The 27,216-nt window shown below is 43.7% G+C and overlaps 1 protein-coding gene across 2 annotated transcripts in view; it reads left to right on the top strand.

Annotated features, from left to right (window-relative positions):
* Positions 1-6,324: 6,324 nt before the first annotated feature.
* lpcat1 (lysophosphatidylcholine acyltransferase 1) overlaps positions 6,325-27,216 on the top strand; it is a 108,565-nt gene continuing 87,673 nt past the window's right edge. For both annotated transcript variants that reach the window (XM_055658955.1, XM_055658948.1), the window contains exon 1: positions 6,325-6,530. In XM_055658955.1, the coding sequence (XP_055514930.1) occupies positions 6,405-6,530 (126 nt within the window). In that variant the 5' untranslated portion in view covers positions 6,325-6,404. The remainder of the gene's footprint in view (positions 6,531-27,216) is intronic.

Raw genomic sequence — 27,216 nt, 5'->3', positions numbered from 1 at the left:
CTGCTGCATCTGTTGCACTGCTCAGTCGGTGGACCCCACATAAAGTCCAACCACAGTGTATGATTGTGCTGGGACCAGTGTCACTCCAACACTATGTTAGCCAGACAAAAAAAGAATTAGAATCAGCATTCCAATATATGGGGATTCGCTCCCTAGGGATCAGGAGGGGGAGAAAAGGTTTCTTATTTTTTACCTCCTTTATCTTCATATTTTAAGGAGTTCCTGCTAGACTAACATGTTTGGGGTTTTTTTCATAAATTTTCCTTTTGCAATTCTATACAGAATTTTAATAATTTACAAATGGCTCTGAATATCAGATATTTAAAACTTATTAAAGAAATGTTTCCCAGCTTTGACTGGGACAGAGTTCTGCCCCCAATTTTACGTCTGTCAAAAATTGTAAGGGCATCGGAATGGACCTCAGTAGTTAGTACATGACTTGAAATCTTATTGCACCTCTCCTACAGGATACTGAGTTGGATGATCAGCCATGATCATATTGAATGGCGGTGCAGGCTCGAAGGGCCGAATGGCCTACTCCTGCACCTATTTTCTATGTTTCTATTGCCTCTTGGATACAGTGGGTCAGTTTGTTCAGCCTTCCTCCAACCCGGAAAAGAGCAGTCATCCAGGCAACAGCTAAATCTGGCCTGCATTCTAATTAAAGCATATCTGTTTAAGAACATATTTTGACAAAATGAATAACATGCATTGCAGCATGTTACTACTGTATATTTATATTTCCACCACTTACTATAATTTTATTTATAGCTCAACAAAAGAGACACATGGTGCTATAAAAGACAACACCCAAAACACAGCCTATTTCAAAAACTATCAGCTGACAACAGAGTATACTTGGCTTGAATTGCACATGTCCGCTGCACCCAAATGGATGAGCAGCATTGCATGATCAAGAGAAAGTAGTTTCATATAACATGTAAAACAGGATTGAGAGCAACAAAAGCATAACATAATGCAGATACTCGCAAGCTCAGGCAGAATTTATGAGCGAGAAACAGATAATATTTCCGGTCAATAAGCTTTCATCACATCATGGAAAAGTTTGAAAGCAAGCATGTTTTAAAGGCACAGACCAAGAGAGGAGTTGAGGAAATAAGAGTGACTGAATGGTTGTACTATTGGCTTTGAAGGCTGGTGGAAGCTTGCTGGTTGCAAATTATCTGTCTGGGGGAGGGGCAAATAGATCAAATACAGGAAGGCAGAAGGAAAAACACTGGGACTGTAAGGCACAGGAAATCTGCAGGTCTGCAACCTGGAAATTTGAATAGTGACAGTGCTGGAAAATGGCACTAGGGTAGAAAATGATGAATGGAAGAGTAGGCTCACAGCACCAGTTGGCCTACCCTGCTTTTATTTCTCATGCCTTATGCTTATGTTTACCACCTCTCATTTTAGCCACCCATCACTTTATCAAGCACCTGTGGTAAATTCTGGGGATCCCACGTAGGTTTCACAAGCTACCTTGTAACCTATAAAAGTAGAGTACACGCAAATCATCTATGACTATGAGGGAGTGCTAATGTAGAGGGTAAGCTGATAGCCTGATCAATACATTGTGGCGCCTTCACGCCCACGTTGGTTTTGCATACAGCCTGTCACTGCTGGTGACTCGCCAGCAGCCTCATGAGAAGGTCCAACCACAAGACCCCAATAACAACTCCAAGCTCGGACGCACTAATTGGCCTTATCTGCACACGGGTTATGATTGGTAAGAATGCAGGTAAATGCAGGATTGTAGGGACTTCTGGAATAAACGTGAGCTTTAAACACAATAAATGGAAAAAGCCTAGATATTACTTTGAAATCAAGAATGATTAATGCCACCCTTAAGATAGAATATATTAATAATAGTTCAGAAACAACATTATGCTATCCCGATTCTGTCCTGAGATCTATTATTACATAATAGCAATTTGGACATCCTCTCCTAAAATATTCCACTTAATTGGGACATATTGCAGTGGAAACAGATGTAGACAATCTGTCTCCAAAGAACTTCCAACCAATATCCAAACCAATTCAAAAAAATTACCATTAAGTATCAAGAATTATGAAAAAAAATACTTAATGTTTTACAAATGAATGAAATGTAGGATTTTTTTTTGCATAGGCCTTCAGGTCATCTTGTCCACCAGGCCTTCAGGTCATCTTGTCCAAATTTGAGTCTTAATGTGATAAATATTCAAATAATTACATGAAACATTCAGCAAGAAATCATTCATGTGGACACAAACAGTCCATGATAATGTTTATTCTCCACTCAATGTTCCCATCTCTCCTTGAGGAATTTGTTGGTGTAATCCTCAATGCCTTTTCCCTTGCCAGCCTCTTCTTAAGTGCACTTAAAGTAATTGCAATAAATGCTTTGCGCAGTAAGGGATTTCACATTCTTACCTTTTACTGAACAAAGAAGTTTATTTTGAATTCTTTATTTAATATGCTGATGACTTCTAGTTTTTACATTCTCCACAAATGGAAATTGTTCTTTGTATCGACCCTACCAGGATGTTTCAGTCATAAAGACCCGCATTAGTTCATGCTTTTTTTGCAAGGTAAAAGAGTCACAACCTATCCATTCATTTCCTAACAGATCTGGGTCCAATTTTGTAAATCACTACAACATCTGTCCTGCATGTTCTTATCCTTTCTTTTTTTTAATGACTGAATATCAGCCCAACCAGGATTCAAACTGTTCAAGACTGCATTTAGTGAATTGGACTCAGTGATTCATGTTCCATTTTATTTAGATGCTTATTTTTTGAATATTGTGATCTCTTTATTTTATTTCTGTAAATTGCAATATCTTACAACTAACAGCACTGACATTTATTTGCTAATAATTTGCCAATTCTGCAAATATATTAATGGGCAACTTTGGGCTCAATACAAGCTGCCACACATGCTCGCCCTCTGTAATGGCGCCTCTGCTGCAGTTATCTGATGCGGCTTCAGTAAAGTAGCCATCCTCTGAACTGATCAAGCACCAAATGGCAACCAGATGAACCAATACATGCTGAAGCCCCCCTCCCAACACCGCCTTCATGGCCTTTGACAATTGAGAATCGGAGACACTTTAAAAATGTAAAAATTGATTTAAGTAAGAATTGGCACGTTTAAAATGATTATTTATTTAAAATACCATATTACTGTTAAGATTTGGAATGTCCTAATTAATATTTTACAGACATTGATCAAAAACATAAATGGAGAAATCAATAAAATCCCACCTTCATTTATCTTTTTAATTACCATCACTTATTATTTCTGAGTAAGATTGTTCCTTCACAACCTCTGATACACATCCAGCCCCTCGTAACCTTTGTGTTACATCTTTCACCCTGGTTAAGGGGCGAACATATCACTTTGGAATCTATGGGCATGTAAAGAAACACCGTTTCAACTTAGTATTGAATCCCCAGAAGCTTTCCTGACCGCACCCTTCCATTTCAACATCCACCATGTACATCTAAACTACTCATAGTGTTATGCCATAGATACATTTAAATAATAACACATATTATTTGTGAATATAGAAATAAAGAGTCATAATATAATTTGTAACAACCTGAATGTTTGATGTTGGTGGTGAAAAACCCCTTATACAATAATTGAGGAGAAAATTAATTGCCATTTGGACAAACATGGAAGAATCAATGTGGACTTGTAAATGACAAATTGTACATGATTAACGTGATTGGATTTTGTACTCCCTTGTGTCTCTATGAAAAGTATTTACTGCAATGGTTCCAGGGACAAGAGATTACAGATCTATGAAAGGGCAGAATAGGCCAGGATACTTTGATTATGGTTTAAATTATTTTAAATTATTTAGATGCAGTTGATGCATAATAAATATTTCTAATAGCAGAACAGGTAATGATCAGAGGACACAGATTTAAGGTAATTGACAGAAGTACCGGACAAAACCATTTGACAAAAACATATTTGCTAAAGGAGTAAGAATTTGGATGCAATGCTATGACCAAGGTGGTGGATGCAGAATCATTATATGCATTCAAAAAGGATAAATGCTTAAATGAGAAAATAAATACATTGTCCAGTAAAATGTTATGAATTCAAACGGATACTTTTGAACTCAGACCTCTCAAGGGAAATGCAGTCCTTATATTGCAGTCAGAAATGGGAGCTGTGTCCCACTGCCTTGATGCTACATAAATAGTCTAATCTCACCATTACTGAAATCAACTACAGGGGGGTGGACAGGCAATTGGACCAAGCATCATAGCTCGAGTTCAGGCAAAATAAGTTATATTTTACTGACTAACTATTGCAACAGTGGGAAAGTTATTACTATAAACTTTTGTTAAGATCCATCAATGAAGATATTAATGGACCCATTGGGAGCTGACTGTCAAATACCCACCTCCAGTTTAAATTCCATTTGGAATATTTTGGAGGACCAAGAACCAAAATACTATGTAGAATCAATTCAAAATAAAAGCAAACTCAAGTGCTCTTTCATTCTTTTAAGTGTACATCAAGACAACATTTGCCTACTCATACTAAATCATAAGGAAGTCCAATGAGACCCATGATTTATGTTCTTTTCTGATTTGATAACTCCTAGCAACCTGTTATATTAATTTTAGCTTCTTATTGCATAGGGTGTCAATGTTAGAGGAAGCATATTGTGGCTTGGCTGAAAATAGTTAGTGATTATTGTACAAGTTATTTTTTTGGATAATTATAAGCTTCCAATGTTTAATTGTAATCAAAATGTTATTGCAATGAGATTTTATTATACATGAGTGAAAGTAAATTGGAATTTCAAACACTACAATTCGCAAAATCCCTGAATCTTCAACTTTGCTGTCTTCATGTAAGTGGATTAACATAGTAAATTGTCAAGTTAGTAGATACATTAAAAGTTAATATTCCTGTCAGATCCACAAAGCGCAGGAGAATGTGACAGAAATCATGATTAAAGATATCTAAACAAAGTAATACAGGTTTCACATTTTCTTGGTTTTAATGTTGATATATTCCTCTGCTAGATTGCCTGAAATCAGGCCAGGCACTCGCAGAAAAAGTGGGAACATTAGATATTCTAAATAATGCTTGTATTTTTATAATGACTGTGTCAGTTTCATTATGTCTCAAAGCTGTTCACTGAAATACTTCCTACATTCACTGAAATACTTCCTACAGTGTCGTCACTGTTGTAAATGTAGGAAGCACAGCATCCAATTTGCACACAACTAGCTTCAGCCAAGATTGAATGGCGGAGTAGATTGCACTTTTTTTGTTTATTTATGTGTGTATATATATATTCTACGGTATATGGACACACTGATCTGTTCTGTATTTATGCCTACAGTATTCCGTTGTGCTGCAGCAAGCAAGAATTTCATTGTCCTATCTGGGACACATGACAAACAACTCTCTTGACTTGACTTAACTCGATGGGCCGAATGGCCTAATTCTACTGCTATAACTCATGAACGTGAATATCAGGCTGAAATGCATCCTGTCAGAATACTTTCTATAACATACTCGTAGAGGTTCACAGCAATCCTGGTACATATACAGAATTTTCTCAGATGCCTAAGAAAAAGGGGATTGTTCTCTTGCATTGCAATCATGATCCTCGGATATTGATTTCTCTACCTTCAAGCAAACCTTATATCCCCTCAACGTCCCTCTCCTAGTCCTGGGGCCAGCTTCACTGTCGGCCAGTTAAGTCCCACTGTCTGCATAACTCGTTATCACCTATCCCACAGCCAACGATGGACCTTTCCTTGATTATCGTTGCTTTTTTTGTTGCATATCTTCCAAGAGAGAACTAGATATGTTTCTTAAAGATAGCGGAGAGGGGATATGGGGAGAAGGCAGGAACGGGGTACTGATTGAATTGGTGATGATCAGCCATGATCACATTGAATGGCGGTGCTGGCTCGAAGGGCCGAATGGCCAACTCCTGCTCCTATTGTCTATTGTCATTCATTTTTCCTAAGTACTTTTCCAAAGTACCGTCTATGTCTCTCGTTCCCCCGGCTCTCGACCCGACTCGCCACCCGTTGCTTTTCTCCAGAGATGCTGCCAGTGCCGCCGAGTGAGTTCCTCCAGCACTCTGTGTCCAAGCTGCAACTGTCGATGGTTCTCCACCACCTCCTCTCTCTCGAGCCGCCGCGGGGCCAACCGTCCGCCCCGCTGACGTGGGATGCGCGCGTGCGCAGAGCGGGGAGGCGTTGGCAGGGCTGGCGGCTGCGACGCGCCCGGGCCTGAGTGAGAGCAGCGCAGGACGCGGCCGCCCGGCGGTCGGGGAGGGACGGACAGAGGGAGGGACGGACAGAGGGAGGGAGGGGCTCCAGCATCGCTCTCTCCTGCAACCATCTCACAGCCGCGGCTTTACGCGCAGCATGAAGATGCCGAGGAGAGGATGCTGCTCGGCGGCAGGAGACGGCGATGAGGGGCGCAGTCGGCTGCCGCCGGTCAGGAATCCCTTTGTACACGAAATCCGCTTGTCGGCGCCGCAGAAGGCGAAGGTGAGGCGAGGCGGCCTGCTTCCCCCCGCACCCCTTTCCTGCCCCAGGCCCCGGTATTTTGTGCCTTTCTCGACCTCGTTCCGGGACCCATCACCGTTCGCTCCATCCTCGCCTCCCCCCCCCATCCTCTCCCTGACGTGACCCTGCGCCCTATCCGACCCGGCGTCCCATCCTGCCCCCCCTGCGCCCCATCTTCACTCTACCCGACCGTCGCGCCCAAATCCTGCCCTGCTCCCCACCGACCCCGGGGCCCATCTGCGCCCCATCCTGCCGCCCCCAACCCTCGCCCCATCTTCTCTCTACCCGACCCTGCGCCACATCCTGCCCCCCTCCTTCCCCAGGCGCTGGTACTTTGTGCCTTCCCACCACCTTCCGATACGTCGTCCCAGACCCCTCACTCCAACCTCTTCATCACCCTGTCACCCATCCCCACTTCCACCCCTCCCCCCCCCCCGGGATCCCCCCCCCCCGACCCCCATCCTCTCCGACCCTGCTGCTGCACGCCATTCTCCCTTCGCCCACCCAACCCTGCGCCCCATGCTCCCCCCCCCCCAACCCTGCGCCCCCCATGCTCCCCAACCCTGCGCCCCCCCCTCCCCAACCCTGCGCCCCATGCCCCCCCCCCCCCCCCCCCAACCCTGCGCCCCATGCCCCCCCCCCCCCCTCTCTTAACCCTGCGCCCCATACTGTCCTCTTCCACAATCCATCTCATCTTGCTCTAACCCGACCCTGGCCCCATTTCCGTCACCGCCCCCCCCTCCACCGAACCCTCTTCCCATCTTCCCTTCACCTAGTGCCCAATCCTGCCCTGCTCCCCACCGACCACGTGCCCCATCTCCCCCCAACTCTCACCCCATCTCCCCCCCAACCCTCACCCCATCTCCCCCCCCCCCCCCAACCCTCACCCCATCTCCCCCCCAAACCCTCACCCCATCTCCCCCCCCCCCAACCCTCACCCCATCTCCCCCCAACCCTCACCCTCTCCCCCCAACCCTCACCCCATCTCACCCCCCAACCCTCAAACCCTCTTCGCCCCCAACCCTCTCTCCCCCCCCCAACCCTCGCCCCATCACCCCCCCCCCAACCATCTCCCCCCCCAACCCTCGCCCTATCTTCCCTTCACACAACTGCCCAATCATGCACCCGAACTTGCGCCCCTTTCTCCTCCCTCCCGACTTTGCGCGCCTCTTCTCCCCCCCCCCCAGACCCTGTGCCTCCTCCTCCGCCCGAGCCTGCGCCCCTCCTCCTCCTCCCCTGACCCTGCACCCCCTCCCACAGCACACAGCCCCACCCCCTGACCCTGCGGCCCCTCTTCCTTCTCCTCCGACACTGTGCCCCATCTTGCCTGCGCCCCCCGCGCTGTGTCCTTTCTCCCCCCCCCCAACCCCCCCCCCCGCCCCATCTTCCTTTTACACAACTCTGCCCAATCATGCACCCGACCTTGCGCCCCTTCTCCCCCCCCCTGACCTTGCGCTCCCTTCTCCCCCCCCCTGACCTTGCTCCCCCCCCTGACCTTGCGCCCCCCTCTCTACCCCCCTGACCTTGCGCCTCCTACTCCCCCCCCTGACCTTGCGCCCCCTTCTCTTCCCCCCCGACCTTGCGCCCCTTCTCTTCCCCCGACCTTGCGCCCCTTCTCCTCCCCCCCTGACCCTGATGCCCCCCCCTCCTCTCCCCCCCGACCCTGCGCCATCTCCTCCTCCTCCCCCCCCCGGCCCTGCACCCCTTCCCCCCCCCCCCCCGACCCCCCGACCCTGCGCCCTTCTCCTCCCCCCCCCTGACCCTGCGCCCTCTCCTCCTCCTCCCTCCCAGCCCTGCGCCCTTCTCTCCCCCCCCCCCCCCCCCCCCCAGACCCTACATCAATCTTTCTTCCGACCCCACAGCCCCCCCCCCCCCCCACGACCCTGCAGCCACTCTTCCTTATTCTTCTCGACCCTGTATCTTGCCTGCGTCCCCCACCCCACCCCTGCGCTGTGTCCTCCCCCCCCCCTGCTCCCCATCCTGCCCTCTCACCACCATCCCTGTGACGCATCGTTCCCCTACTCGGACCATGCGCTCCATCGTCTTTGCCCTGCCACCACCCCAACCCACTCACCGACTTCGCTCCCAGCCATGTTTGCAGGCGGTTTGGTTCCTAATTGGCACTGATGTCAGTGGCATTCACTAACTGGAATTTCCGGTGTTAATTTATCTTCACCAGCTGATGCTTCATTTCAAATGCAGTGTTAATTTACTTGGATATTTCAATTTGTTTTTAATATTTCTGGAGTCTTTCTAAATCCTGTTTCATTGTCACTGTAAAATTAGAGTTATAACAACATGAGATTAGTGCTCCTATTATTATAATGTAAAACCATGGATATGCAGTTGTCTTGCATCCATTATGTTTCTTGTGTTGCTTCAGGGTTATTGTTCTCTTCCTTAAGGAAGCTATTAGCATGGAATGCTCTATCTCCTGGGAAAAGTGTTTAGTTTCCTCTTACCTATAATTCCACATTACAGCGACGCCATTTGCCAATGTAGTTTGCTGAGTTTGAAAAGTCCATGTTTTTATAGGTAATTCAAAGTGCATAAGTGCTATTTCCTGACTTTGTAATTGAGACTGAAGGATGTGACTTTTGAGTGGATATTCGGCAAGGTAGTTTATGATGTTTTATTATACTTGCAGAATAAAAGTTATAAGATACTTGTGGATTGAATTCCAAAGAATCACTTGTTAACTTATCTTCCAGACAGCTAACCTGGAAATGGACAACATGATTAATCAAGTAATCCGTTAAGGTGTTTGTATATAACCATAGCCATAATTACAGCATGGAAACAGGCCATCTCGACCCTTCTAGTCCGTGCCGAACACGTATTCTCCCCTAGTCCCATATACCTGCGCTCAGACCATAACCCTCCATTCCTTTCCCGTCCATATAACTATCCAATTTATTTTTAAATGATAAAAACGAACGTGCTTCCACCACCTTCACTGGAAGCTCATTCCACACAGCCACCACTCTCTGAGTAAAGAAGTTCCCCCTCATGTTACCCCTAAACTTCTGTTCCTTAATTCTCAAGTCATGTCCCCTTGTTTGAATCTTCCCTACTCTCAGAGGGAAAAGCTTATCCACGTCAACCCTGTCTATCCCTCTTGTCATTTTTTTTTTTGTGATCAATAGGTGAAACATTATATTGTAAATTTTGATATTCACATTGAATGCCTCTTGATTTCAATTGTGTTCCTGCACACGCAATAAGCTCTCAGGAATTGCATCTGGTGCTTAGGGACAAATGTTGTGTAGTCTGGACGTTATACATAGGCAAAATGCTGCAAATAATCAGAATCTAAAAAACAAATAAAATACTGTAAATACTGAAGTTGGGCAACATATGTGGAGAGAGAGAGAGAGAAAAACACAACATTCCAGGCAGATGATTTTCTAGCATTTTCGTTATTGTAGGTGTTGGTGACTTACTGATTCTGAAGCAACCCCTCAAAATGGAGGATGACTTGCTTTCCCTATAGTCCTGACGTGGCCAGCAGATTTCCCCACAGTTGGGAGAGTTTATGCTCATCTTTTGTATGTTCCTGTCAGAGAGCCAGCAACTATCTTTTCAAATGCTTATGTGCGAGTTGGAATGATCTTGGATAGGGATACCTGTGAGTCATTTACCCTGTGCCTTCAAGGAGTTGGAGATACCCTTAAAGCATTTTCTGTCTTGGGATTTAAATGTTTTGAGATTGCATCCACATGCGCAACAACAATGTGGTGCATCCATTTGGAGCAAGATGAGTATGATTTGAGCCTCTGTAGAAAGTATTGAGCTTGGAGAGGATGACTGTTATATGTAGATTAAATTTGGATCACTGCTTTGTGCATCTTATACACTACAATATAGTGGCACGAAATAGTGATCATTGTGCATCTGATATCTTCTTTATGTGACATAAGTAGTTACATAAATCATCTCAATAGACAATAGGTGCAAGAGTAGGCCATTCGGCCCTTTGAGCCAGCACCGCCATTCAATGAGATCATGGCTGATCATCCCCAATCAGTACCCTGTTCCTGCCTTCTCCCCATATCCCTTGACTGCTATTTTTAAGAGCCCTATCTAGCTCTCTCTTGAAAGCATCCAGAGAACCTGCCTCCACCACCCTCTGAGGCAGAGAATTCCACAGACTCATCACTCTCTGTGAGAAAAAGTGTTTCCTCGTCTCCGTTCTAAATGGCTTACTCCTTATTCTTAAACTGGCCCCTGGTTCTGGACTCCCCCAACATCGGGAACATGTTTCCTGCCTCTAGCTTGTCCAAACCCTGAACAATCTTATATGTTTCAATGAGATATCCTCTCATCCTTCTAAACTCCAGAGTGTACAAGCCCAGCTGCTCCATTCTCTCAGCATATGACAGTCCCGCCATCCCGGGAATTAACCATGTAAACTGACGCTGCACTCCCTCATTAGCAAGAATGTCCTTTCTCAAATTAGGGGACCAAAACTGCACACAATACTCCAGGTGTGGGCTCAGTACAAATGCAGGAGGACCTCTTTGCTCCTATATTCGATTCCTCTTGTTATAAAGGCCAACAAGCCATTCGCTTTCTTCACTGACTGCTGTATCTGCATGCTTACTTTCATAGACTGATGTACAAGGACCCCCAGATCCCGTTGTACTTCCCTTTTTCCAAACATGACGTCATTTAGTTATCTGCCTTCCTGTTTTTGCTACCAAAGTGGATAACCTCACATTTATCCGCAGTAAACTTCATCTGCCATGCATCTGCCCACTCCCCCAACCTGTCCAAGTCACCCTGCATTCTCATAGCATCCTCCTCGCAGTTCACACTGCCACCCAGATTGGTGTCATCTGCAAATTTGCTAATGTTACTTTGAATCCCTTCATCCAAATCATTGATGTATATTGTAAATAGTTGCGGTCCCAGCACCGAGCCTTGCGGTATCCCACTAGTCACTGCCTGCCATTCTGTAAAGGACCCGTTAATTCCTACTCTTTGTTTCCTGTCTGCCAACCACTTCTCTACCCATGTCAGCACTCTACCCCCAATACCATGTGCCTTAATTTTGCCCACTAATCTCCTATGTGGGACCTTATCAAATGCTTTCTGAAAGTCCAGGTACACTACATCCACTGGCTCTCCCTTGTCCATTTTCCTAGTTACATCTTCAAAAAATTCCAGAAGATTAGTCAAGCATGATTTCCCCTTCGTAAATCCATGCTGACTCGGACCGATCCTGTAACTGCTATCCAAATGTTTGGCTATCTCATCTTTTATAATTGACTCCAGCATTTTCCCCACCACCGATGTCAAGCTAACTGGCCGATAATTCCCTGTTTTCTCTCTCTCGCCTTTCTTAAAAAGTGAGATAACATTAGCTCCCCTCCAATCCACAGGAACTATAGAACATTGGAAAATTATCACCAATGCATCCACGATTTCTAGAGCCACTTCCTTAAGTACCCTGGGATGCAGACCATCGGGCCCTGGGGATTTATCAGCCTTCAGTCCCATCAGTCTATCCAACTCCATTTCCTGCCTCATGTGGATTTCCTTCAGTTCCCCCGTCACCCCAGATCCTCTGGCCACTACTATATCAGGAAGATTGTTTGTGTCCTCCTTAGTGAAGACAGATCCAAAGTACCTGTTCAACATCTGCCATTTCCTTGTTCCCCATATAAATTCATATTTTTTGGTCTTCAAGGGTCCAACTTTAGTCTTAACTAATTTTTTCCTCTTCACATACCCAAAGAAGCTTTTACTATCCTGCTTTATATTCTTGGCTAGCTTACCTTCGTACCTCATCTTTTTTTCCCGTATTGTAGTTTTGGTCATCTTCTGTTCTTTAAAAATTACCCAATCCTCTTGCTTCCCGCTCATCTTTGCTGTTGTACTTCTTCTCTTTAATTTTTATACTCTCCCTGACATCCCTTGTTAGCCATGGTCGTCCCCTCCTCCCCTTGGAATCTATCTTCCTCCTAGGAATGAACTGATCCTGCACCTTCTGTATTATTCCTATAAATACCTGCCATTTTTGTTCCACTGTCATCCCTGCTAGTGTATCTTTCCAGTCAACTTTGGCCAGCTCCTCCCTCATGGCCCCACAGTCCCCTTTATTCAACTGCAACACTGACATCTCCTATCTACCCTTCTCCCTCTCCAATTGTAGATTAAATCTGACCATGTTATGGTCACTGCCTCCTAATGACTCGTTAACCTTGAGGTCCTTTATCAAATCCGGTTCATTACATTACACTAAATTCAGAATTGCCTTCTCCCTGGTAGGCTCCAATACAAGCTGTATTGGAGCCTACCAGTCTCGTTTACAGTACGTCTGTTTGACCAATTTGCCTCCTGGGATAAAATAAAGTTCTATTGTATCGTATCGTGTTTGTATACATGGTCCCTAAAGCATTGATCTCATTTGTAAATAGTTCTAAAATTGAAATCCACTCTTTATTTATGTTCATTAGTTCCTTCTTCTGTTGTTTGAGTCCAGCCAGTTTTGTTATAAAGAGCACAATGCTTTATCTGCTTACTCTGCCAGAGAAGGGAAATTAGTGTATGTGTGCCAGAAAGCTTTCTCATCCCAAGTGAATGTGTTGTTGCATTGTTTTTGGGGGGGGGGAAAGTAAAATGGTGTGTATATTATAGCAGGTCATTAAACATGTTAACTTTGTTCCGAGAAAACTCTTTCCATAGATCTGCTTAGAATCTGTTGTTTTGAATCATGAGAGGAACAAAACTAAATTGATTGGGGAAAATAAATTCTCTAGATACAGAGAAACAATAATTGTTTTATCAATGCAAGGGGATGCTACAACTGAACCAAATTGTATTGGCCAGATACAAAGCCAAGTTAACTTTATGCTGTGTTAACAAATGTAATTTAATTAGGACTTGATGGCCGAAATGCAATCCATTCAGTCCATAATGTATAATTGTCTGTTCAGGCATTTAGAATAATCTGTCAATTCTGGGAAGTAGGAGAATTCCTGTCTGATTCGAAAATTACTGTCTGATTCGAAAACTACAATGTCCAAAATCGCTGTTATTACATGACTTATCCCATTCACCTCTCACTAGGAACTTGATCTCTGCAACTAGAAATGCATGATTCTCAAGAATTGTGTATTTCCATGTGAAAGCCTAATCATATCTGCAATGTGTCTTAAACCCCCTTTTCACGGGGCGACTTGACGCAAGAGGTAACCAGAGTTTTAACATCGTGGGAACCTCGTGCGATAACAGTACGGCATTCGTGGACCACCGTGGCGCTAACGGCAGGTAATCGTGTAACTTGGGTACTCGGGAGAAAATTCAAACATGTTTGAATTTGTCCAAGAGTGACTTGTACACTTGTGGTTGAGCATTGCAACATTTTATGAACGTAGTTGCCAGTGCGATATCCGTAGTAACTCTTGCGGTTACCGTGGGAACTCCTGCGAACGGTGAACCCGGAAGTTGGATAGAGTGAATCCAGCCAGTTTGCTATTTACATACAAATCTAATAAAACTAGCTAGCAAGCATTTCATTAATGTCAGTGTGTCCCTTTTTGTCTGAAAGCAGTTTCTAACTGGCGGAACTCCGCGGGCCAGGCAGCATCTACGGAGGGAAATTGACAGGCGAGCCTTTCCTCAGGTTGCCTTATCTCTCTACCCCCCCCCCCCCCCCCCCCCCCCCAACTCCCACCCACACACACACAAATGCTGGAGAAACTCAGCGGGTGCAGCAGCATCTATCGAACGAAGGAAATAGGCAACGTTTCGGCCCGAAAAGTTGCTTATTTCTTGTGTATGTGTCGGAAGGAACAGCAGATGCCGGTTTAAAGAGAATGAGTTCGACGGCAGGCAGCATCTTTGGGGAGAAGGAATGGGTGACATTTCGGGTCGAGACCCTTCTGATATGCTGCTTGTCCCGCTGAGATACATGTTGTGTCTATCTTCGTTTTAATCCAGCATCTGCAGTTCCTTCCTGGCCGAACCCGATTGAAAGATGGCGATAGAAATCATTAATTGAATTAAATAACTAGATACCTGTCTAATCGTATCTACAGGATTGTACAGGCTAGATGGAGGAAGAATGTTCCCGATGTTGGGGGAGTCCAGAACCAGGGTCCCAGTTTTACAGTCTACCGTGGGAACTCTTTAATTACAGCGGGAAACCTTCAGTTTCCCAGGGGGTCGGGACGGGACTGGAGTTGGGAGGGAAAGGTGGGGGAGTCAAGGGAGAGGAGGGGGAGACAGATGGGGGTGTCTTCATTTACTGGCGGTGCGTGTCTGTCACTGAAACAGGCAGGTGAGATTTCGCATCCACCTTGTGTGTGCCTCTCTCTCTCTCTCTCTCTCTCTCTCTCTCTCTCTCTCTCTCTCTCTCTCCTCTCTCTCTCTCTCTCTCACTCTCTCTCTCTCTCTCTCTCTCTCCCTCCTCTCTCCCTCCCTCCCTCCCTCCAGGCATGAATGGAGGAACTCCGCGGGCCAGGCAGCATTTACGGAGGGAAATGGCGACCCATTCTTCAGGCTGCCTTATGTCTCTCTCCCCCCCCCAAACTCCCACCCACACACGCGAATGCTGGAGAAACTCCGCGGGTGCAGCAGCATCTATGCAACGAAGGAAATAGACAACGTTTCGGCCCCGCTGCACCCGCTGAGTTTCTCCAGCATTCGTGTGTGTGGGTGGGAGTTGGGGGGGGGGAGAGACATAAGGCAGCCTGAAGAATGGGTCGCCTGTCCATTTCCCTCCGTAAATGCTGCCTGGCCCGCGGAGTTCCTCCAGTCATGCCTGTGTGAGAGGGAGGGAGGGAGAGAGAGAGAGAGAGAGGCAGTCCTGGTCAGTCCTTTGAAGATAGACACCAGTTGCTTGGAGCAACTCAGCGGGACAGGCAGCATCTCTGGAGAGAAGGAACGGGTGGCGTTTCGGGTCGAGAGCCTTCTTCAGACTGAAAGTTTCACCTCTCAGTAGATCATAAAATAACACAATCATCACGGTCAATGTGAGACACAGTCTTTATTCATAGTTGACAAAATAAAAAGACAACTTCTTGCACATATTGAGAGAAGGTGCATCACACCAAACAACATTTGTCTAAAAAAACACAGATTATTCTTCAGCTCATTAAAGAGCTCGAGTGAAAAAAAACAATATGGTGTGTGACAACAAAGTAACATCATTTGTGCCACGTGATTAACTACACTACAGTCCACGATGTTCATTCACGATTAACGGGAAAGATCGGGAGACGGACAAGTCACTCGCACAAATGACAGAATTGCCGAGTACCGTGGGAACTCTTTACTCTACCCCCGTTATATCGTGTGATATCGTGCTAGACCATGACCACTTCACTCTGGCTACATCTTGCGTCAAGTCGCCCCGTGAAAAAGGCCTATTATTGGTTTATTCTGGAGGGCAATGACCTTTCCTGCCATTTATCCTACAGATTAACAATTTTACTTTGAAAATGACTATATCACCCATTCCTAAAACAGATTAAGAAAATGGCCTTCCGTGGACAGTAACTGATGTAAATGATTTCTTCAAACACTGCTGTCCTGCTGTCCTTGCAATGAAGATCAGTATTGAGATATCGGAAGACATGGACCACTTCCCTATCTCGGGTGCCACCTCTTTGCAAAGACAGATATCTATGATGAAATTTTCATTGACTTTAGTGTGTCAACATTGCCTTCAGCTGACAAAGGACAAAACCTCAAACTTAATGCTAAGCTCCTGGTATGCTTATCATCAGTAATGCTTTACCACTTATATGCTTCAGAAATATGGACAACCTAAAGCAGCAACGCAAAACCATTGAATTACAACCATGCAGTCTCAAAATTATCCATAATCAATTGGCAGGATAGGTAAACCAGTGTCAGGTTTTTCTCCCAGGGCAGCATCTCCAGCATTACGGCTCTGATTCCACTCAACCACTTCTGTTGTTGGGGCACACTGCACATGCCCAAGTACAAAGTTATCAAAAGTATTTTCAAAGAAATTGAGAAGATGTGGCACTGTCACTGACCACTCACGATGGAGACTAAGCATGAATCCATGTGGAAGCACAAGGAGCCAATGTACTTGTGGCATAGCCTGGGATTGGTCAGCCACCTCCCTGCACAAATCTGATGTGGCAGTAAGTCATCTTCAATCTGAAGGGCTAGCTAATAACAGGAGTATGCAGAAACTTCCTTGAAAGAGGAGATTGCTGTCATCATTTTTGTCCTCACCAAATTATCTTTCGAAGCTACCATGTCCATATCTCTATTAGTTGTTCACAGATGAATCAGACCATTTGCAACTTTGGCACAATTGACATGAGCGTGAGCTTTTGATTATAAACTTGCTGCTTCATGAGGCTACTGTGTGATAGAGTAGCATTGTCTCATTTTCGTCCCTGCCTCAACTGGTGTTGATTTCCTCTTTTATTTGTTGGAAGGACATGTTGTGATGAGGATATTGTGATTCTCAAACAGGATATAGATAGATAAAACGAGTAGACAAAATACTGGCAAATGAAGTTTAATGTAGGGAACTGTGAAGTCATACTCTATAGTAAGATGGATCATAGGCATTATTATCTTAATGTAAGTGAGCTACAGTGTAATCTGGATGTTCTCATCCTTGAATCTCAAAAAACCAGGCAAGCAGGTCCAGTGAGTAGCTAAGGCAAAAAGCATTTAGGGCTTTGTTGCAATGAGGTTTGAGTTTAAACATGGCTCTGTTGCCATTGTACCTTGTGTTGTTCAGGCTACAACTGGAATACCGTGTACAGTTTTGGACCCCTTTCCAAAAATAGATAGTAACTTCGCCGGATTAATTCCTGGGATGAGAGGTTTAACCAACCAAGAGATACTATATTTCTTGGAGTTTAAAAAAGTTTAAAAGAGTTAGTGGGGTAACCTTATTCAAATATACAAGATCCTAAGAAATCTTCACAGGGTTAGGGTTATTGGTGGGAGAGTCTGGAACAAGCTGATATAACTGCAAGGTCAGAGGCCGGTCATTTAAAGCCCAGGTATGTAGAAACGTCTGCTTGCAAAGGGTGGGGAATCTCCAGATTTCTCTATCCCAATGCGTGGTGGAAGCTGGATCATTAGAAATATTTCAAGTGGGGACGCATAAATATTTGATAGGGTGAAGACTAGATGGGTTTAAAGAAACAGCAAAGATGAAGGGTTTAGGCCAGCATTGATCAGCCCTGATCATATTAAAAGGTACAACAGACTTGAAGGGCCTAATAGCGTCCTCCTATTTTCTTGTGTGTTTTGTTGCATCCATGCTTTCCAGTGCTTCTCCACCTGACCTCTCGCATGCATCATCTGTCAGTCCTCTGTAATTATACCCGTGCCAATCTATTTACTCATCACTTCCATGTTTGCTGGTTTCCTCGTCTCCTGGTGAGGCAATATCCCAATTTTTTTTAATTTGTATCCATGTTTTCCAATCTCTTCCTACTTCAGCTGTCTGACATAGCTACATTACTCCAGTTCTGCTTTATTGCACCACCTCTTTGTCATCATCTCACCCTGGATACTATGCTTTCAGATGCCAAGTGCCCTGCTCTAGAATGTCTTGCCTAAATCTCCTTTGCCGTTATACTTCCCTCCAATAAGTCTATAAAAAAAAGAAAATCGATAAAAAATTATCTGAGATGATAATTTATCTGCAGTAAAGAGCTCCAAATATTGTTAGATAGAATACTAACCTCAATATTTGTACACCATTTCAATATTGTGTGACCAAGTAATCCGAAATCAAATTTTGCTTCAGATATCACATTTTCTTGTCAGCCTTTGGGAATGCTGTGATATGATCCATTGATATTTTCAAACTGATGGATACAAGCAAATCTTAGTGTTATTGTATTTGGTACTTGCCATTTTGCATTAATGACGTCACTATTTTTGTATGGATGTGGAAGTTCAGACGTTGCTAAATAGACAGCCTTAATTAATTTGAATCCCGGTGCAATTTTTTCCATCTTTATACCATAGTGGGGTTTCTTTGCCAATTTTATATATGCAGACTTTTGATTCATTGATTGCTTGAAAGAAACAACATGTAAACAGGCCCTCTGGCTCACCGAATCTCCATGGACTATTGTTCACCGGTTCACACTAGTTCTGTGTTATACCACATTTTGTATCCACTCACTACATGCTCTGGCAATTTACAGAGGCCAGTTAACCTACAAGCCTGCACATCTTTGGGATCTGGGAGGATGCTGGAGCTCCGATAAAAAACCCACATGGCCATGTGGAGAACATGCAACCTCCACACTGACAGCACCCAAAGTCAATATTGTACCTGGGTCTCTACTTCCCAGATACAATAGAGGCATCTCTATTTGCACCACTATGCCCAGCAGCCATTTGGAACATTTTGTCCAAACATGGAAGTAGAATGGCTGTTTTAATTGTATGATTACTATATTTAGCAAGAAAGTACACAATCCAAGCAATTTATGAAGATAATAAAACAGCTAACGATAATCTTTAAACTGTACTGTGGAATCACAAGCTTAAATTTCACTTTTATATTCAATGCAGAGTCAACAAAATTAGTAAAATAAACAATTTATCCCAGAGGAAATCATGACCAAACTAGTACTCTTAAGTGTTTAAGAAGGAACTGCAGATGCTGGAAAATCGAAGGTACACAAAAATGCTGGAGAAACTCAGCGGGTGCAGCAGCATCTATGGGGCGAAGGAAATAGGCAATGTTTCGGGCCGAAACCTTTCTTCAGACTGGTGGTGGGGGAGGGGGGGGGGGGGAGAAGAAGGGAAAAAGGAGGACAATCCTCCTTTTTCCTTTCTTCTCCCCGCCCCCACCCCCCATCAGTCTGAAGAAGGGTTTCAGCCCGAAACGTTGCCTATTTCCTTCGCTCCACAGATGCTGCTGCACCCGCAGAGTTTCTCCAGCATTTTTGTGTACCTAGTACTCTTAAGTGTTTTTTTGGAATACTATCCCGTTATGGTCACCAGGGAGACATAGCAAAGAACCTCAAGAGCCATGAGTTACAGGAGAGTATTGGGGGAACTTGGACTTTTCCATCTTGACAAGTGCCTGAGTGTTGATAATGTTAATGAATGTACTGAATAAATCTGAAAACTGAGATTAAATTGAGAGTGGAGAAACAATTTTGATTTCTAATAACCCTTTAGGTGGTCATTATGTAGTTGAGCATCTGGATTAATACCTGTAAGTATAAACCATGGAGGGGGGTGTGTGAGCTCTTTAGGAGTAGATACAACCGGTTTGACTTTGCTAGCTGGTTGTGTTTTACAGTTGTGTTTTCCGCAATAAAATATTCTACAGGTTAGATGAGTGTTTATAATTTTTTTTTTACCAGTTTAGGCGAGGTCGGGGGGAGTTTCATGCAATCCCGTGCTACTTGCTCCATGGTCGGATAGTCGGCGACTAAACCCTCTTCCCCACCTGGTTTGCCAGGTAAGGAAGGGGCTGTGAACCCCCAACAGGACCCAAAACAGGACCTGTCAAAGGCCGGAGGAACTGCTAGCGAGCCAACGGCCATCCACACTTCAGTAGAAGTTGCGACCACTGTCGAACATAGCGTTGTAAGGAAGGATGATAAAGCGCATACACACCAAAATCCTATACTTCCAGCAGCGGAAGTCCACAGGAACTGGAGGACAGACATGTGTGGTGCGTCTGACACTGTTCCGTTGGAAACCAGCACCACCGCGTCGCTAATGTTTTCAATGATGATGATGATGACTAGTTTAATTCAAAACAATGCATTGACTTTTTAACAATATTGTAGTACAGATTTTATGCCGATAACATTTAAAAGACAATTGTAATTGGCTGGCAATAAGAAATAATGTTGGTCATCTACTATTTAAATACCTATTTACTACCTAAATAATAGGTTGGATAGTGCATACAGTTAGTGGATCTGTAGAGAATTAATTGTGGTGCAGTGCACTATTACATGAGATCTCTTTTGTAACACGTTGCAGAATGATGATTCTGTAACTGACCAATTACATAGAAACATAGAAAATAGGTGCAGGAGGAGGCCATTCGGCCTTTCGAGCCAGCACCGCCATTCATTGTGATCATGGCTGATCGTCCCCTATCTATAACCCGTGCCTACCTTCTCCCCATATCCCTTGACCTCACTAGCCCCTAGAGCTCTGACTAGGCAAGCAATTGCATCCAAGGGTGATGTGTAGAGCCAGGATTTTTGGGCACTAAAGAATACTGAAATTGGCAAGCAAAACGGCATAATAAAATTACAAAAAAGGCACGAAAAAGGCATTTATTAACAAAACATAAAAAGGCATGTATTTACACCACCAAAATATGGTTAAAAATGATAATATAAACAGGGCTCTCACAACTTTTTTTCCCTGTTGCCAGTCGGGCAACTTGGGCAGCTTTTTAGGTGGTCAATTTAAGACGGCTTGCATGAAGTTTGCGATAATGTGCTCGAATGAAGTTCGTAGTTACCAGTCGGAATTATACTCAATGAAGCATTCGCATATTATTTCTGCTTCAAATAAAGTCGGGTTATTCTTTAAACCCGAAAGCTTCTTAAAAATGTAAAATTCTAAGACGGTTTTAATGCAATCTGTTTTGTGTGTGTGTATGTGGAATAGATGAGCGCTTTGCTACCGTTTATCATAACCAAGGGAAGACATTAGACATCACGAGATTTCGCTAACACAAAAATTACTCAAAAATGCGTTTACATATTAGCCTATTGATCACTATTTCTCTTGGAACCCCTAGCGACCTATCGCGGAACCCTAATGTTCCAGTGGAACCCCGGTTGGGAAACGCTGTTTTAGATCATTGCACATTAGCCAGGATTTTGCCATAAATGCCATGTCTTTTCATGCCTCTTTTGATGATTTCACCAGGATAATGCCTTTTTCTCAAACGAGTGCCTATATCAGCCTTTTTTTGACGTTTTGCTAATAGGCCGTGCTAATTTCTATTGTTGCCTTAGTCAAAACGGGCTGAGGAGATAGTGGAATCTCGGGTGCCATTTCCTTGCACAACTGCACACGTTTAGGTGCTTTGAGGAAGATTTTCTTGACATTGGAAACTAGGCGATCGACATTTGGAAACAAGCTACTTGGCAATTCTATGAAGTCTTCAGCTAAGCATGTCAAATGCAACATTTTGGGGAATAAAACTTTAAGAGCACCAGCAGCTTTTTTCATGTACGGAGCTGCAACAGTCACAAACAATAGAACATTCTCGTGTTTTATACCTTCTGGCCAAAGTACAGCAAGCGAAGATGTAAACAACTGATCAATAGTTCAGCAAGCGAAGATGTAAACAACTGATCAATAGTTGAGCTGTTTGACTTCTCTAATATTTCCGATGTCAACAAATACTCCTTTGATGGCTGACCTGCCTCCAGTGTACCGATGACCACAATGGCAACATATCTCCCCACACCATCAGTTGTCTCGTCTATTGACATCCATATTTGTTGCATGCAACTTCATCTCTAATTTTCTGTACAACAAAGTTGAAGTTGCTGTCAACATAATTTTTCCGTAATGATGACTCGCTCGGTATATGTTCCTCTGTGTATTTCTCTAAAAAACTTCTGCGAGATTTGTTTTCCAATTTCCACAGTGGAATTCCAGCATCAATGAATGCCTTGCACAGATCACTCAAACTCAGATTTGGACTGGAGCCAGCAGTAAATGTAGTGAGGAGACAAGCTTGGGTATTTCGCTTGGGTAGTCTACACCCCAGCGGTATCAACATTGACTTCTCTAATTTTAGATAGCCCGTGTCATCTCCCTTCTCCCCCTTCCTCTTCCCAGCTCTCCTTCTAGTCCAGCTGTCTCCTTTTTCCTACCCTCTCCCCCCCCCCCACCCCCACACACACATCAGTCTGAGGAAGGATCTTAAAAGAAACATAAAAACAAAGAAGATAGGTGCAGGTAGGCCATTCGGCCCTTCGGGCCTGCAATTCTATATGCCCTGATCAATTCAATATGCCATGATCATATTCAATATGATCATGGCTGATCATCCAATGTCTTGATCCGAAAGTCGCCTATTCATTCTCTCCATAGACGCTGCCTCGCCCGCTGAGTCTCCAGCATTTTTTGTCTGCCTTCGATTTTTCCAGCATCTGCAGTTCTTTCTTAAATAGATCTTGGGGAAGACTGAACCAGCGGCATGAGCGAATGAACGACCAACGGTGGCGCCCCCGGTTTCGCCTTGGTGGTGGATATTTTCTTGTAAGTTATACTATCGTAGAACATGTTAATAACATTAATATTAACGTGTTAACGTAGAAAATGTAATTGTAATCACGGTACAACTAGAGAAATTAGCACGATCTATTAGCAAAACGGCAAAAAAAAAGGCTGATATAGGCACTCGTTCGAGAAAAAGGCATTATCCTGGTGAAATCATCAAAAGAGGCATGAAAAGACACACGGCATTTATGGCAAAATCCTGGCTAATGTGCAATGATCTAAAACAGCGTTTCTCAACCGGGGTTCCACTGGAACATTAGGGTTCCACGATAGGTCGCTAGGGGTTCCGAGAGAAATAGTGATCAATAGGCTAATATGTAAATGCATTTTTGAGTCATTTTTGTGTTAGTGAAATCTCGTGATGTCTAATGTCTTCCTTTGGTTATGATAAACGGTAGCAAGGCGCTCATCTATTCCACATACACACACAAAACAGATTGCAGTAAAACCGTCTTAGAATTTTACAATTTTAAGAAGCTTTTGGGTTTAAAGAATACTGCAGAACGATTGGAGTCTGTTTATCACATGATTCCTCTGAGACAAAAACAATTTGTTAACTGCCACTGTTAACGCTTGTTAATTGACGCGTTCTATTGAATAAAATATAGAGAGTAGCACTTCTTGCTGATTTGTCTGCTCTTTTGTCAATTCAAAAGTATGGAATGCTGTAGCTACAAATGCGTTGGTCATGTCCAGTTACTGAGAAAATTCAATACAATTTCTTTAAACCGTTTGACGCGGGTACAATTATCATTTGAACTTTGGATGTATTGGTGGATGGGAAAGATTTAAACAGGTATCAGACGATCATTAAGGGCTTCGGCGGGCGAGCACGTTCTTCCTGACATGCAGGAGTCCCTCATTCACCCACATTATTTAGTGATTTTTACCCATCATTTAGGGATGTTATATGAATTTAAAAGTTTATGTTTATTTTTGTGTATGTTAGTTTATCAAAAGTTTGTTTATGTTTTTGTTAGTTTGTGAGAAGTTTGTGTTTCTCTCTTTTTCTTTTTTTTCTCTCTGTGTGTCTCTGTCTCTCTCGGTGTCTCGCTCTCTCTGTGTCTCTCTATGTTTTTTATGTTTATTTTTTGTGTTTACAGATATGGTTGATTTTTTTGTGTGAATGAAAACCTCATGAGGTCTCTTGAACAAGCAGTTTGATTTCAGTGGGGTTTTTTTTGCATTGTCAATAATCTTGAGAAAGACGCGTTACTTTTTTCCTTAAACCAGTTATCAGAAAAATATATTATATTTGCCGAATTAACTTTAAGTTTATGAAAGAGAAAGAAAGAGATTAATGAAGATATATAATTTTTATGTAGGGGCTCCCTGAGACATGAAAATTATTTCAAGGGTTGGATGTTTTTTAAAAATATTTGGCCCCTTAGCCTTGTTATTGGGATCACTGATCATTTAAAAAAAATACCCAGGTGGGCTTTCTTTTATCTTTATTTAAATTAATATTTTTAATTTCTTCAATCATTTGATGTGCAGTTAACTGAATGTATTAGATTTTAAATATTTCTTGAACATCGGGAATAAGCATGAATTCTACCTGAGGAGTGTTTGAGAATTACCAAGCAGGTCCATAGTTGGTGCGACCTGAGGCCTAGTTTCCATTTGCAAACTACTTTAATTTGAATATAAGCAATGGCTGGGCCTCATATTAACCATGCAGTCGTGACTAGGAGCAGGGGTGGCAGCAAGAAATTATGAACGTGGTTCAACATGGTCCAGCCCACAGCAGCTATGGTCAGACTTGTGATAAGACCAGGTGTTTGTGTGATGCTGACCGTAGAAGGCATTGTTGAGTTATTTGTACTTTGAATGGCACAATGTAAGATTAGCTCAAGCACAAAATATTTTAATTTAAGAATATAGATGTTTTTTGCAATGTATTGCATTTGCATTGTAGAAATTCTAGTTTTTCAGATTCAGGCACTTTGCTCTAGGAATGATGTGTTCTTTAAATTTGCAGAAATTAACTTTTTTTCCCTTCATGGGTTAATTTGCCTTAAAGGGATCACTTAAATTAAGATCGTATGTTATGGTTAAATCTCCTGTTCAGAATGTGAAGTTGTGATGTTGAAATGACGTGTGTCAGAATTTAATGGTATCAGAGGTATTTTTTAATGTATTTGTAAACATAGAAATTAGGTGCAGGAGTAGGCCATTCGGCCCTTCGAGCCTGCACCGCCATTCAACATGATCATGGCTGATCATCCAACTCGGTATCCCATACCTGCCTTCTCTCCATACCCTCTGATCCCCTTAGCCACAAGGGCCACATCTAACTCCCTCTTAAATATAGCCAATGAACTGGCCTCGACTACCCTCTGCGGCAGAGAGTTCCAGAGATTCACCACTCTCTGTGTGAAAAAAGTTCTTCTCATCTCGGTTTTAAAGGATTTCCCCCTTATCCTTAAGCTGTGACCTCTTGTCCTGGACTTCCCCAACATCGGGAGCAATCTTCCTGCATCTAGCCTGTCCAACCCTTTAAGAATTTTGTAAGTTTCTATAAGATCCCCTCTCAATCTCCTAAATTCTAGAGAGTATAAACCAAGTCTATCCAGTCTTTCTTCATAAGACAGTCCTGACATCCCAGGAATCAGTCTGGTGAACCTTCTCTGCACTCCCTCTATGGCAATAATGTCCTTCCTCAGATTTGGAGACCAAAACTGTACGCAATACTCCAGGTGTGGTCTCACCAAGACCCTGTACAACTGCAGTAGAACCTCCCTGCTCCTATACTCAAATCCTTTTGCTATGAAAGCTAACATACCATTCGCTTTCTTCACTGGCTTTAGTTTTTCAAAATAATATTTAGAAGTGCACTTCTGAGGTTATTTCCTCTAAAGGAACACATAACAGTAAAGCACAGGAATAGACCTTTTGTTCCACGATATCTATGCTGGCCATGATTCCAAATTAAACAAATCCCACCTGCCTGCACATTATGCCTGTCCCTTAATGTCACAATCATATCTGCTGCCAGCACCTCACCGGCGATGAGTTCCAGGCACCTACCGCTCAGTGTGGTAGGTGCCACAAATAAAACTTGTCCTCTATAGCACCTTTAAGCTTTGTCTCTAACTTTAAAGTTATGTCCTCAACCCATCAAATTCTGCTGCATGCGAAAAAAATCCAGAATTGTCCAATCTCATATTGCACTTCTTCTTGCGTTTGAGGCAGCAGAGTGATGCCATGCGGTTCAACATAAAAAGGGCGCATGCTCCGGGTTGGCGCCAAGTTGCGGCGCTTCTGCTGTCACTGTTTGTTGTCGTTCGTCTGACTGTCTGACAGGGCTCACCACGGGGAGGTCGACAACATGAGCCCCTCACATTGCACTGTAGATAGAAGAGGTTGGAGATGCTGGAATCTTGAGCAATAAACAAAATGCAAGGGGAACTCATAAGCTCCAACAGTTTATGCGGAGGGAAAAGGGCAGGTGATTTTCAGGTTCAGACCCTCTTTACAGTGGATGCTCTTTAATCTTGGTGAGCCTCTTTCGCACTCTCTCCAAACATTTTCAGATAGTGTACAGTTTTGACCACAGCAATACAGAATGTGGTCTGTATTGCTGTGGTCAAAACTGTACACTATCTGAAAATGTTGTTGGATTATCATGTTGCTTACAGAATCTGGGCTTTGCTATCGGTTGAGCCTGTTCCAACCAGGCAAGGTTTGACCTTCGCAGATATTATTAATCTGTTTATGAAGAGAAACTTAACCTTGTGTTAGCAGGGCACAGAAAAATTAGTATCTTATTGGTATCCGAGTTTCTACGATTACAAAGTGTACTCAACTAAAATCTCCTTTGTTAGGACTTTACTTGCTAATATGTAGTTCTGACCAGACTTACTGTAAAGAAGTGTTATCAACACACTGTGACTTTACTTCTTTTATTCATACTGTGGCATTACAGAGAGCACTAGCTGTACGTGGTCTGTCATGGAAACTAGAGAGCGATATGTGGGTAGGGAGGTTGTAATTATACTTGTGATATGGGGAGTGGTTAGTAGTGATGAGGTAACTATATTAAGGGTCACATGCATGTATCATCTACATCCTTCCCCTTGGAAATGAAAGACAAACAAAGTAGTGACAAGGCGACCACGTCTCATGCGCTAGAAATGGTTAAGCAAAATCGCCATAGCGAACAGGTAGCTTGACAACTCGTCCCGTCCGGGTTCGCATCTCGCCATCTCCCCTCCCTGCAGGAACAAGTGGAGGCAGTACGGCAACAGGTGCAGACAGCCGAACTGGAACAGGAGAGCCGGGAGGGGACGGAGAAGACAAGGGCAGAAGGGTATGAGGGGATGCGGGGCTCGCAGTGGACTGCGCGCGGGTAGGCGAGGGAGGGTGAACCGGTGGAGGATCGGGCGGAGATAGCTGGGAGGGTAGAGACTGTGGCATG

This window comes from Leucoraja erinacea, chromosome 2 (genome assembly GCF_028641065.1).
Source record: "Leucoraja erinacea ecotype New England chromosome 2, Leri_hhj_1, whole genome shotgun sequence".
Lineage (NCBI taxonomy): Eukaryota > Metazoa > Chordata > Chondrichthyes > Rajiformes > Rajidae > Leucoraja > Leucoraja erinaceus.
This window is presented reverse-complemented; position numbering and strand designations above follow the sequence as displayed.